A 13,444-nucleotide genomic window follows, 5' to 3' on the forward strand; every position below is an offset into this window, starting at 1 on the left:
ACAGTGTGAACAAAACAAGGCCCTAACGAGACTAACTTCTGTCTCGAAGATAATTAAAAATGTAGGTCCTGTTCTTAAAACAAGACACTGCCAAGGCCAACTAGGCACCAAAGGAATGTGAACGTCTGCATAAGAAGAACATAAAGATGTCATAACCAGCAGATAAGGGGAAAATTATGACTAGGTAGGGTCTGATATCACCTTGTAACAATATAATGAAGTCAGCAAAATCAAGAAAGGTAAAAAGTTCAAGCTGGAGGAAGACCTCTTACTTCATCCAAAGACCCCCTGACAACCCCTGTATATGTCCCCAAAAGAAGACTCTGCCCAGACTCCGCCTATCATGAATAATGAATGATATAAACCTATGAATATGTATGTAAACCCACCTTCTTTTGAATATGCATAGAATTGTAATCAATAAAAGGTAACTCCAGAGCTTTAAGTGCGTGCATGTGAGTGGAGCGGAGACTCCCCACGCACCCAGCGCTGTTTTGCTTATTGCAATTTTATTTAATTAAACTATTAACAGAATATTGAGTCTTGGTCATTTGTAACAAGAATCAAGCTTGAATATGCTCCCCCCTCTGCCCTGCAAGGCAGTGGTGCCTCCAGAAACACAGACACCTTCCAAAGGATGAAGAGCTGCTGGCATCAAAGGGCTACTTGCTGGGTTCCTACAGGCACTCAGTTAATTCCCTGGTGACTCCAAACACTTGGTCCTGTTCCTGAAGTGAAATACAACCTCTGACATCTGGAGATGTCACTGCCCCGCTGGGGTCCGTGCAGGAGCACTGCACTGTGACTGGGACAGAGATGGAACACTGGGCTGGAGTAGATGGAACACTGGGCTGGTGTGAATCGGTGTGTCCCCAGTGAACTGGTGTGTCCCCAGTGAGCTGGTGTGATCCCAGTGAGCGGGTGTGTCCCCAGTGAGCTGGTGTGTCCCCAGTGAGCTGGTGTGATCCCAGTGAGCAGGGGCTGTGTGAAGTGCCAGCTGGGACAGGACAATGCCTGGGTGCAACAGCACAGGCAGAACATGGGAACCACTGCAAAAACGTGGATCAGACGTGAAGAGTAAAGTTATTTCTTTTTGTTACCTCAGACGGGATGCCCAAAGCAGCACCAGGTAAAGGGACACTAAGGTGGGAATGCACACACTGTGGAGCTCAGAGAGGACCACAGACCCTTCTGGTTTTGCCTGGAAATTTCAGGGAATCAACAGACAAGGTCTATGCCTGTGCTTTGATCTTCTCCATAGCAGGGCAAGAATCTCAAGCATGTTTGACAGGGTCCCTCTGAGTCCATCACAGGCCTATGTTATCTGAACACACATGTTCTACTTGTCAAGTGCACATGGATAAACAGTTTGTATAGTATACATATTTTTCTACACCCCAGCTGCAAGTAACTTGAGCATGTTTATAATTTTCCTCAACAATCTTCCATTAGTAACTCACATTCCACCCCCTTGCTCAAGAAACCACTTCTGCTGGGGCTGGCAAAGCTAGAAGTGTCCACTTGGATTTGTGGGATGTAGAGCAGGGTAATTTGGGGGCATGTCTATAAACATGTATAGAAAAAGGAATAAACTTATCCCTACAATAATGCTTTGAAACAGGTGTCACATCCATCCTGTCAGGGAATTAAACCACTCAGCCAGCCAGGCACCACCAGCAGATTGTTTCATTTAATGCATTAAATCCTGGAGGTGTTGAATGTTGTCCTCTCTGCTGGCTGATTCATCTGTTGTGTTGGAGCAACACACGCCTTCAAAACTGGAGCAGCATTTATGGTGCTGGAGAAGGAGCTAGTCCACTGCCAATCGATTTTGTAAGGTTCCTTGGCACACAGCTCTTATGGGGAAAGAATAACTATGAGGAACATGATTATCAAAAGCATTTAACATAGTATAATTCTGTAATGCAGCTACTGGGGTTGGCATGCCAATAAAACATTGTCAAAAGATCTGCAGTTATTAATCAGTAAAATACAAAATCCAGATGATTTAGTTACAGCAGAGGCCAACCAAATTCAACTACTCACAGGCTGATCTTCAGAAATGTATTCAGGGCATGTGCTTGTTGTACAGAACTACAAAGCACAATGAGCCAGCCTGTGGTAAGGGAGGAAAAGAGAAATGTCATCTCCCCCCAGTCATACATACATCATTGCTCCAGCTCCTTCTGCTAATATTACTTCAGGTTTGATAGTGCAGTGTAGGTTAATTGCCCACACAGACTGAAGTGCCGCAGCTTGCATTTTTCCAGATTCAATGTTGTATTCAATTCAGTCTTAGTTTTTTGATAGCTATTGCACCATTCCAGTGCTATATCCTCTAGGTAAGGCACAGGTATTCAAAGATACCTGAAATACTAAAACTTGAGATTCTGGTAGCAACAAAGGATGTAAAATAAGAGAAGTTGAGCTACAGAACCATACAGCGTTCTCAGGGGGTTTCATATGAATCATCATGTCTAGATTAACAGGTCCTAGTCCCACCATACTATCTCTTGGTATAAACAATTCCATTTGCCCTGTAGTTACTATTTTGGGAGATATTTACTGGAAGAATTGCAATCCTCAGCATGTTTTGTACTGGACCTGATGTAATATGATCATAGGGTGCTTCATTTCAATAGTATTCCCCAAAAAAAAGGGGGTTTGATACCTGTTTGCTATTGATAAGAGAAGTAGTCTAAGAAGAAAGGAACAGCAAACACAGCCCTTCATCATATGTTTATTACATGTTGTTTTGTTGTTTCTATTGCTCTTTCCTCTCCCAGGGGGAGGACTCCTCACACTCTTCCCCTGCTCTAGCATGGGGTCCCTCCAACATGAGACAGTCCTACATTAAGTTCTTCGTGAGCCCTTCCCACAGTTCTTGATGAAATACTCCAGTACAGGAATACCTACTGAGTGTAAGATAAAGGCAACTCAAAGAAATGTATGATTGGTGTGGGAACAGACTGACCAGAGAGGTGGTGGAGTCACCAGCCCTGAAATATTTAAAAAACATGTAGATATGAGGCAGTTTAGCACATGCTATAACGGGCAGGGTGATACAGATGTTGATATATTCATATTAGTTATTTGACTGGGGGGGGGGATGTTGACAGTTGGACGTGGTGATAACTTAGAGGTCTTTTCCAACTGTGACAATTCTGTGAGTCTGTATTACAAACAGTTCATTTCAGGTTGTAGCCCTAAGCATCACTTTTAAAAATGGTGTTTTGATGTTTTTCTAATTGCATGCTTAGCATTACTTTTAGAAAACAGCTCACATTTGATTTAGTAGCCTTTACTTCACTGTTTTGTGTTACAAAATGGGACTCACACACTTGAACTCCCCCACATATACACAGTTTTCCTGCAGAAATCAGAGCCCCATGAGCAGAGCTGGCTGTTTCCTGAGGGTCTGTTCATGAGTTGAGGATGATGAATAAGCATCAACCTGCAGCTGTCCCAGCAGTGGTGCAGAGGTATCCAGTGATCAGTTGTCAGAGTTCAGTGGGCAGTGGTGAGTTGTTGGCAGCTAGCTGGCCCTTTCCTTGTGAAAGGAATCTAAATTTAGAGCTGAGTCATGAGGCCCTTTGCCAGCTCTTGTCTGTGTTGCTCTCATATTAAAGCCCAACCATACCCAAGTAAGCAATTGCAAAATATGCCCCAATACCACTTTCAGAACAGCAAATTGGCTGTTTTTCCATCATATGAGCACTCAGACAATACTGCCAGAGGGGTAAGGAAAGACCAAAGGTACTGCATGCCTTATTTTAAGCTCCAGGACATATATCTGAGATTGATGAATGGCTAAACTGGTCTGAAGACAAAGTTCTTTCTGGAAGTTAATGGCAACAGGTGAGTACGATTTGTTACAGTCCCCACTCAGTTCTGGTTCCCAGATAGCAGTGTATATATTTTTCTCTCTTGAAACTTTACCCCCTCTGATGTTCAGTGTTACAGCAATTCAATTACAACTATTCTTCACAGAATTCTTCTATGAGTATTTGGGAAATACAGCAGATCCCTAAATCTTGCACGCATGAATCTGTAAGAAGTGGAGTGTAACTTGGCCCAGAACAGAGACAGAAACTTCCTTTGATGTTCCCAAGCTTTTCAGAGCATATGTGTGATTTATCCTAGCAGCACTTATAGATCCATGATACGCAGCTAACATACTCTAGACATCTAATTCAGGGTAAGATGCTATGCTTCTTAGAAATGCTCAAGTGTGCAGTGTCAGCTGAGGACATCTAGACATTGTCATTGCTACCAGTACACTCCCATTGTCAAAATAATAAACAGATGTTAGTGCCCAATTATCAGTGCAACCAGAGACTTCACAATCTGCTCATCTCTGATGTTACTTCCAGACATAAACTATCATACTGCCTGGGCAAGGAATATCTGTTTCAGGAAGTCTCACTACACATAAACCAAGTTGAGAAATCCTTGTCTTTGTTATGAAATGCAGAATGGCTAACAAGTTGTCATTTCCATGGTAATGATAGAATACCTGGTGGTTGTGCAGTAAAATCTTACCTGTGAGTAACAGAAGAATTGTAGGGCTGAGTTTCCACTGCTGTTTGTTGGGTATGCATTGCAAACGCAAATTCCATTAGGAAAATTCTGAGTGAGACTTTTCCAAGAGCTTCTGTTTCATAGCAGCTCTCACCTGCCTTTGTTTCTCATAAATATGCACAGTGTGAGCTGAGAAAGGAAACATATATGTCAACCAGTTAGTCTTCCTAGAACAGACTGATGTTGTCAGTCCAACATTTTTATTGCCTTAGCAGGAAAGAAAAATTCAAAAAGAAAAAAACCTCTAATAACATATACAGAGAATAAATAGGCCCCAGTTGCCCATCAGGATCACTTGAATACCTCTACAATGCAAAATCCAGAGAGCACCCAGAGTGATGCCAGAGTGCCCTTTCCTCAATCAACAGACTAAGAGATATAAACACTCTTACTTATCTTTGGGGGGGGGATATCTGATTATGGCAGGAGATAATGGCAAATATTTAATATTTTTTTCTTTTTGAAATTCTAACAAGAATCTAAATCTAACAAGAAATAATTCACTTGCCAGAGCTGCGGTGTTTTTGATAGCTTATCCTGTGTTGTCAGATTGTTATAATCTGAGCCTCTGGGTATTGTGTTAGTGATCAGATTTTCTCAGAGCACTACTCTTTTCAAAGTTCTTTCAAAAGAATCTCTTCTTCCAATTTCCACACAGATTCTTAATAATTAAGAGTGTAATCTCTAGCAAATGCTGCCAATTTAAATAACCAGAACTCAATCATAGCAAAGGTGGAGCATGCTCCAAGTGCAGCAATATAAAGAATTTTAGATCTTTTTCTCTTACTAGATTTGCCTGTGCTCTTTTGTCAAGCCTTTAAACTGCCTTTCTAGTGTAGCGTATTGTATGTTTAGCAGCAGATGGATGCTAACAAAAGAAGCCGTAGGTTTATTTTTCACATTTTTAGCCTTCAGCAACCCACCTGGCATACCTGGACTGAAGCAATCCCACACTTCATTTTGGGCGGCCACTCATTCACCTGCCCGACTTCACACTGGTGGGGGGACACGCAGTCCCTCTTGCGCTTCACGTGGGCTTTGGGAGGAGATTTTCTCAGAAAAGACAACCAGAAGGAGGAGGAGGAGGCGGAGGCAGCGTTACCGCCCCTGCTGGCAGCAGCCGTGCCTGCAGTGGGTCGGGGAAAGGGGCGGGAAGGCCTCAGCCGAGACCCAGGGGGTCTGCCCCAGCCCGGCCCGACTCCACTACCAAGCGGCGATGCATTTTCCTGGCCGGGGATTAAAACGAAGCCGCTCGGCCCTGGGAACCCGTCCGATGAAGCAAACCTCCCCGGGTGACATCCGTGCGGAGCAGGAGGAGTCTGACACCACCGCTGCTCCAGGACTGCCCTGCCCACAGCGCTGGCACCTCCTCCAGGGACGGGACGAAGCGAAACCCTGCCCCGCCTGCCGTGGAGAGGAAGGGAGAGAGGGAGAGAAGGAGGAGCGACAAGAGGGAGGGAAGGAGGAGCAGCAAGAGGCAGGGTGATGCCAGCGGCGCCCCGCCCTCCCCTGCTCGGGCCCTGCGGAAGCGCAGGCAGCCGGGGCTGTGTCCCTGTGGGACCCTGGGCGCCTGGAGGCGGAGCGAGAACCCGAGCACGGCGGCATCCTCCAGAGCGGCCATCGCAGGGGCTCCATGGAGAAGAGGGGCGGTCCGCCGGCCGCCCCAACTCGGGGCCCGGTGCTGCACATCGTGGTGGTGGGTTTCCACCACAAGAAGGGCTGCCAGGTGAGGGGGCGCGGGTGCCGCTCCTCTCCTGCCTCTTCCCTCCGCTCCTGCGCTTCCTCCCTGCTCTCCCCCGGGTCCCCTCCCCCGCGGTGAGAGGCGCCTGCCCGGCTGCTGCCCTCGGCGTGGGGCGGGGAGCCTCCGCTCTGGCCCCGCGGGGAAAGCTTGAGCCCCTCTGCGGGAGAGGTTGCGCCTTAAGGGGCCGAAGGGGGCGGCTGTGCCTGGGGTCCAGGGGGCGGGTAAAGGAGCAGTTTGAAGCCGGCTGAGCGCCTTAGGGCCCCAGCTGGCCGCGGCCTCCCCATTCCTCCGCGGGGGTTCCCGCAAGCAGCAGTGGCGGGGTGGGGGCTGCCTGGCAGGGCCGTGACCGGGCGGTTCATGTTTATGGAGCTGCGTACGTGACCGCGGCTCCCGGCCCTGCCTCGGCGGTGTCAGGCGGAGCGGGGGCCGGCACGGCGAGCCCCCCGCCACCGGGCCTCACCACTCCCCGATAATAAATGCGGGGAGGCGGCTCAGGTCGTGGCACCCGTATCTACTGAGAGTCGTGTGTGGTTAAGGCATTCGGACAAATAGTTAAGAGAAATACAATTTAAAAAAAAAAAATCAGTCTTTGTGTTCCTGCTGGCCCCCAGTGTTGGGCTCTCACATACGCACTAACAGCCTGACGGCCCCAGGTTATAAATCCACCCCAGACTTAATTTTTCTTTCCGTGTCTCTTCCCACGTTTGACATCCTCGTGTGATCTGTAAGGTATAAAAATCCTCTGTTTGGTGTTTCGTAGGTATCTTATGCTCCGGTTTTACTTATTTATTTAACCCTGGGAACAGGAGGTGGTGTTGCCCGGCTGGGATGCACATTTAACTGCTTTGCAGATGCATACAATGTTGGACTGGCAGTGAGTCCTCTCCCACGGAGGTGTTCTTACTCTTTGCAAAAGTTGCCATTGAACGGGATGGCATTATGCAAGAATAGGTCTGACATGAATGCGTTTCATACAAAGTACCAGAGAGTTAAATTGGTATTTGTTAATGCTTCAAGAAGGAAAACTAGCACAGCATAGTAAGCTGTGCTTACTATGTACTAACAGAGTACTGAACAGAGTTACTTCGTACTAACAGAGGCTGAAGCAGAAGAGCAGTAACCCCTTGTATGTGGTCCTCCATCTCTTTTTCCGAAAGGTCTGTGTGGCTTTGTGATGTATTCTTTTCCTCAGGGTGTCTGTGGGCTTTTCTTCTGTCGAGTTTGCAGGATCAGTTCCTGTGAAGTAATTAGATACTCTGGGTTGCAAGGTTGCAATGTTTATCAGTCATTTTCTTGCTAAAAACAGTAAGGAGGTAAGCATTACTTGGGTGTCAATTGGAGAAGAGTGTGTTTTTGCCCTCACCTTTTCATCTTCTTGGGAAAGACGTAGGTTGGAGACAAAAGCAGAGGTGTTTTTTGTTGCTTCTCTTTTGCGGCCTATATATTTGTTCCTGTAATGTTACTCAGTGTTGATGCAAAGCAAAAAAACCAAAAAAGAACCCCAGAGCAAGCAAACAAACAAAAAACCATGCAAAAAACCCAGACCACCTCAAACTGCAAATTAGTAGCTGTGAATTTTATCTTGCTGTGAGTGAAATGCTTGTAAAAGCATGTTTTCAGGTGGTGTCAAAAATAGGGGCAGAATATCTCTGACCCAATGTCATCTTTAAGCATTTCAAAAGTGAACTGGGGACGTTGGAGAGGAAAATTGTTGGGGAAGGGGAATGGGTAACTTTGTCACAGGGAAAAGAACTGCAGGAATATGAGGACAGTTAGGAGAACCACAAACAGCCAGCCTTCCTAAGGGAAATCTAATGAGAAATCTAGTTTAAAATTATATATTCTACCTCTGACTTAGCAAATTTGTTACTGAACTATAAAAATAATTTACTAAAGGAGCTGCAGGCAGGGAGCTGCACAGCTGAGTCTAATGAGCTTGACATCAGTAGTATGTAAGTCTCTAGAGAATTTGTGAGGGAAAAAATTAATTAACATGAAACTAAGTAGACTGAGTCCTATCTGCATTCACTAAAGATAGATCATGCCTGATTGACCTGCATCTTTTGTAAGAATAAATTATTGATTTACTTTCTCTGTTAAAGAAACAGAGTAGCTCAGATCTGCCTGGAACTTAATAACTACTTACACAGCAGTTAAAGAAAAAAAAAAAATATATTTTTTTAAGGTAGAAATGCTGGAAAGTTATTAGAAGCGCTGGTACTTGGGTAAGGAACAATATGAAGAAGAGGAAGCAGCAACAAATTTGTGTCAGAAGCGGAACTGACACGTATGAATGATGTATTTCTCAAGACTTAATTTGGGCCCATGTAGGTGGTACTGGAGTCATTTAAACAGTAAAATCTAACTATGATAAGCAAACTTGAGGAATCAGTGTTACAAAGGAAGTCTGGTGTGTCATGCAAGAGCAAGATAATTTTACCTGGTTTGTCTGAAAAGGCTCCTTTTGGGTTCTGTTTCCGACTCTTGTTTTCTCAAAAGGGCTTATTAGTGAATGCATGTGGAATTCAGTGTTTTGAAGAATTGATGCTAGATGCTTTTAATATCTGACTTTCCCTCTGTAGCTGGTGTAAAGCTGATGATTACAGAGGTGTGTAAATTGAAACTGGTCTCTGATGTTGTATACTCCATGTCTGGGATTGATGTTGGTAACAGACATAAATGGATTATCACACAGCATTAGATGAGTGTTGTTCTGGTCTTACCCTGATGTCTGAAGTGCACAGCTCTTCCTCTTGATTAACTTACAGTATACAAAATGTTTAAGCTAGAGAGCAGACTTTTATGTGCAGTTTGGGAATCTATAGGAACATCTTTTTCTTGCATGGACTTGAAAAACAATCTCTATGTGTTTGCTTACAAAAGAGGAGTGTCTGGGAGTTGGACTTTTTAAAACTGATAGCACAGGAGTGATGATTGCTCCACATGCTCCTTCCAGGGGCCCACTGTTTGACCATGAGTCTTTCTGCTGTGTGAAGGAGGCTTGTGTAAGAGTCAAAGTTTCCTGGGCAGTTGTTAAAAACTTGGGGCTGCTGCTCACTGTCATGAAGGCATTGTGCTGTGTGAAAGGAGCATGTTGCATTTTGCAACTAAAAATCCTGAAAACACTGGAAGGAGTTTCTTCTAAGAAGCATGGAGTAAGCTTTTGGAGAAGCTGTAGACTTCAGTTTGTTTACACCATCAGGTTACCAGCCTCCTTCTTCGGACCTTTCAGTAAGCGATTTGTAGTGTGTTCCCAGTGAGGTGTTCAAAAGTGCTGATTGCTGTGTCTCTTTGCCAAGAAGAGGTAGTTACAGCAGAGTCCTCAAAGTATGGGAGGATCTTGGTGTGAAACTAGGTCCGCCCAGTATTTGACAGGCTCTCAACAGGCCCATTGAAGAAGAGAAGGACAATTGGCATGCAGTAGGCATCTTGTTTGGGTTGCTTTGTACAAACTATCTGACTTGTTATGAGAACCCTTCTCAGTGTGTAATTATGTAGCAAATGTCCCAAAACAGGCAGAGGTGGTGGGCAGTCTTCGTTTGATCATGGTTTTCATTCATCTGAAATGAAATGGCAAACATTTTGTTAGTATTCAAAAAAATGCCTTGCTTTTTTGATATCTGTTTGCTGCTGATAAGAGGAGTAACCTGAGGAGAAACAGCAAACACAGCCCTTTGTTTTGTGTCTCTTGGTGCTCATCCTCTTGTCTATTAATGTGTAACAAATGGTTTGGGTGTGGTAAGAGTTTCTAGACACCTGTAAGGCTCCACAGGAATCAAGTCATAAAAGCACTGGCGTGTAAACTGGTAGTCCTGCCACAGAAATGGTGTGATATGTTTTGGGGTATCTGTAGCTACTTGTCTCATTATTTACTGCAGCAGGGTACTTGTCCAGCATTCTGGCTTGTTAGGTTCTGTTGATCTCCTAATTCAGTGTAGGATGATAAGACATGGATTTCAGTGTAGTTTCTGCCCTTCCTCTGGAGCAGCTGATTATCATCAAATCATAGAATAATTTGGATTTGAAGGGACCTCTAAAGGTCATCCAGTCAAAATTCCTCAGTAGTTTTCACGAGCTTTAGGAGTTAGTGGTGAGTAGTTTGAGAGCAACTAAAGGGAGGGGATGTGAGGTGTTGTTGTTTGGGTTTGGGGTTTTTTTTCTTCACAATCATGGAATGCTTCCTCTCGTTACAAGTAAGAAATACAGTACTTAATATACCTTACAACATTTTAATATTTGAAAGCATTAGATGGCATGGAAAGTCCTTATCAAGCAAGAACTCATTAGCAAGAATGTAACCTGAACAGAGCTTGACTTGTAAACGCAAGGTGTGTGTCAAACTCCATGGAGAGACCTTTCCTTTATGATGAAGGTGAAAGACTGAGAGTCAGGTGTAGTTCTCTGGTAGTGATCCTGTGTGCTGTGATCACCATTTGAGCTTTCTGTTTCAAAGCTTTATTTACATGGAGAGGCAGAGAGATAATAATAGCCTCTGAGGGTGTAGGAAGGCTTAAAATATAGTGATTATTCTAAAAATCATGAATTTTGAAGGCAAAATGAGAACTGATATATTTGAAAATGAGAGGAAAGTTTCAGCCAAGCTGGAAAAAGTGACAGGTGAGAGAGCTGTACACAAGTCCCTGTTAGCCCCCTGGTTGCTGCCGGAAGCAGGTGGTCCCTTTTCTAGTTGGACTGACACGAGAATCTCTGTCCTGTTTTGATGCTATGAGGCTATTATATCTGAGTGAACCCTGGCCTTGTGTCACCACCAGTCAGGCCACACATTGTGGCCTGACACAGTCACTTCACTGGGGGCAAGGCCCATCTTTCCTGCACTCAGTGTCCTGAGCATTTCTGTGTGTTGTCTCTGACCTCGTGCAGTGGGAGACCATTGTTTCCTATGCTCTCAAGATGTGACTGTCTTCCAAACTGCTCTTGATCAAACATAGGCATTTCTAACTGCATTGTGGAAAAGAAAAAATTGTGGTTAGTTAGGGGGAAGTGCTGTGTGTGTCATGAAATGCTCGCATAGCTGGTCACTTTTGTTTGCTTTGGATCCTTGTTCTGTAGAATTGTGGTAGCTGAAGTTGACCTGCTGCTTTCTACACCAGTGAAGAATGACATTGGGGAATGACATTTTAAATTAGGTGTCACAGACAAGGGAGCAGATTATGGCAAATACTGAAAGCCTATTTCAGTGAAATCTCAAAATTTGTCTTAAGGATCTTCAAAGTACTTTAACTTTGTAATATAAATATGTTTACTTTCTCCAAAGCAGTGCCTGAGTTGCCTCTCTATGTAGGTATTTTTTTATGTGTGGGCTGTGTTTGAAGACCAATCTGCCATCTCTTGCCTGACCATAGATTTTCTTTCTGGCATGCAAAGGAAACTTCATTTCAGGAATGAAACAGCTGTTAAGTTTTAGAGAAGAGCCAGAATCTGATCTTTGAGAGGAAAGAATTCCCTTCCTGAATAGTGTATGTGCTCCTCCTTGTCATTTGAGAGCTTCAAGTACTTCAGCTCCAGAAGGTAATGCTTGCACATAACATGGCTTGAGCAATCTGTGCACATGGCCTGTTTTATGTATACCTTGGAAGCATATGTCTCCCAGCAGAATGGTTGGCAAGTTAGGCTTGACTTTGTTTGCAGAATTAGGAGGTTTCTAAGGAATGAGTGAGTTCATTCTGCTGTGTTTATCAACTCTTTTGAGAACTGCCTACATTCCAGGTCTCTTGTGGTCTCTTCTGTAGACCGTGTATTGAAATTTGCTCTCTTCCCTCAGTTCTGCAGGCAGCCTTTATGGAGGCATCTTTTTTTTCTTTTGTTAAGGGAAACACTTGTAGCCTGTCTCAGTCCCCATTTTCTGCTACCTGTCATCTAAGACTCTACTTTATTGGAGAAAAAATTTTTCTCCTCTTGATCTCTGCCAGCCAAGAGTTGCTGGTTTTCTGTTACATATGTTTGATGCTTTTTTAAGCATATAAGTGAAGTATATGCTTTGTTGTCTGTAAAGTCCTTGCATCTTTATTTTGGGGGAACACTTTAAGACAGATATTATGCAACAGGTGATATTCTCTAGTGATTATACAAGATCTTGTTAAGTGACCAACAGGAACAAAAAATAACTTGAAAAGGATCTAGGCCAGAATCAAACCAAAGGGCTTTGTTCCTGGCTCTGTTGATGGTAACCTGTAAGCAATGGTGCAGTTTCTTTTGTTATAGTTCCCTGCTTGTAACAGTATTACTTAATCACTTTAAAGGACCATCATGAGCATGAAGTCTTTTGATGATGCTTATTAAATCAAAGCATAAATCAAGTATCGAAGATTAGCCTGTTGTCTAAAATATTAAATGGATTTGTGTATGTTCAGCAGGTTGAAACTTTGAAAAGAGCTTTTAGCTTTTATTAGGAAGGCTGCTCAAATTAACGTGGGTTGCTAATTGTTTTAAATACACAATGCATTGTGGAGTGCACATGTAATTGCTTATATCCCACTTCTTTAAATAATACATGGATTCTGCTTTTGTGTGTAGAATTAATTATGTGTTTCACTCTTTGCATGTCTATGTAATCCACTTATTTAGTATTTTATGCTCATTGTTCAAGAAAAATTCCCAAGTGTGGTGGATTTTTGTTTTGTTTCTTTGTTTAGCTTTTTAAGTTTTAAAGAGCACTAGGCTTCAGTCTTGCAGTGACCTCCTTGAAGCCCTGGACAGGAATTATTTTTTTGAAGGTTTCCACACTGGATATTTTCTCTTTAATTGCCCTGATGTCTGAGTTGAGAAAAGGTTCCTAAATACCTGTCCCCAGTTATGTGACACTTTCCATAGTCATCACTGTTAACTTTTGGCTTATGGTCTGTGTTCATAATATCTGAGTAGTTATTTAAACATTGTGTAAGAGGAATCTTGAACTCTGTGTTGAATAAATGAATGAATGCTAAATGAGTAAGATACATATTTCTGTACCTCTGTTGCATCTTTTATCTATGTATGACAGAATGCTTCCAAATAGTAACTTCAGCTTTCAGGACTTGTATAAAGATGCCAATGTAATTCATAGAGGGAAGTTCAAAGCTGTAAAATCACAGAACAGAGGTCATGCAGGCTGGAGTAAGTTGG

The 13,444-nt window shown here is 43.6% G+C and overlaps 1 protein-coding gene and 1 long non-coding RNA gene across 6 annotated transcripts in view; one reads left to right on the forward strand and one right to left on the reverse strand.

Moving 5' to 3' along the window:
* Nucleotides 1-523: 523 nt before the first annotated feature.
* LOC115597874 lies at nt 524-5,972 on the reverse strand. Of its 3 annotated transcripts, XR_003987215.1 has the most exons (4): nt 5,505-5,972; nt 4,543-4,710; nt 2,047-2,116; nt 524-1,856 (listed from the first exon to the last, which is right to left on the reverse strand). It is a non-coding gene; the product is annotated as an uncharacterized LOC115597874 (long non-coding RNA). The 3 variants fall into 3 exon arrangements; XR_003987216.1 differs by having other exon boundaries at nt 524-2,116; nt 5,514-5,972; XR_003987214.1 differs by having other exon boundaries at nt 524-2,116.
* Nucleotides 5,973-6,006: 34 nt separating this feature from the next.
* The window catches only part of AVL9 (AVL9 cell migration associated), a 38,748-nt gene continuing 31,310 nt past the window's right edge, over nt 6,007-13,444 (forward strand). For 2 of the 3 annotated variants that reach the window (XM_030446299.1, XM_030446300.1), the window contains exon 1: nt 6,106-6,307. In XM_030446299.1, the coding sequence (XP_030302159.1) occupies nt 6,215-6,307 (93 nt within the window). In that variant the 5' untranslated portion in view covers nt 6,106-6,214. Of the gene's footprint in view, nt 6,308-13,444 lie in introns of all 3 variants that reach the window. The other variant, XM_030446298.1, reaches the window with a different exon arrangement.

Source organism: Calypte anna, chromosome 2, assembly GCF_003957555.1.
Source record: "Calypte anna isolate BGI_N300 chromosome 2, bCalAnn1_v1.p, whole genome shotgun sequence".
Lineage (NCBI taxonomy): Eukaryota > Metazoa > Chordata > Aves > Apodiformes > Trochilidae > Calypte > Calypte anna.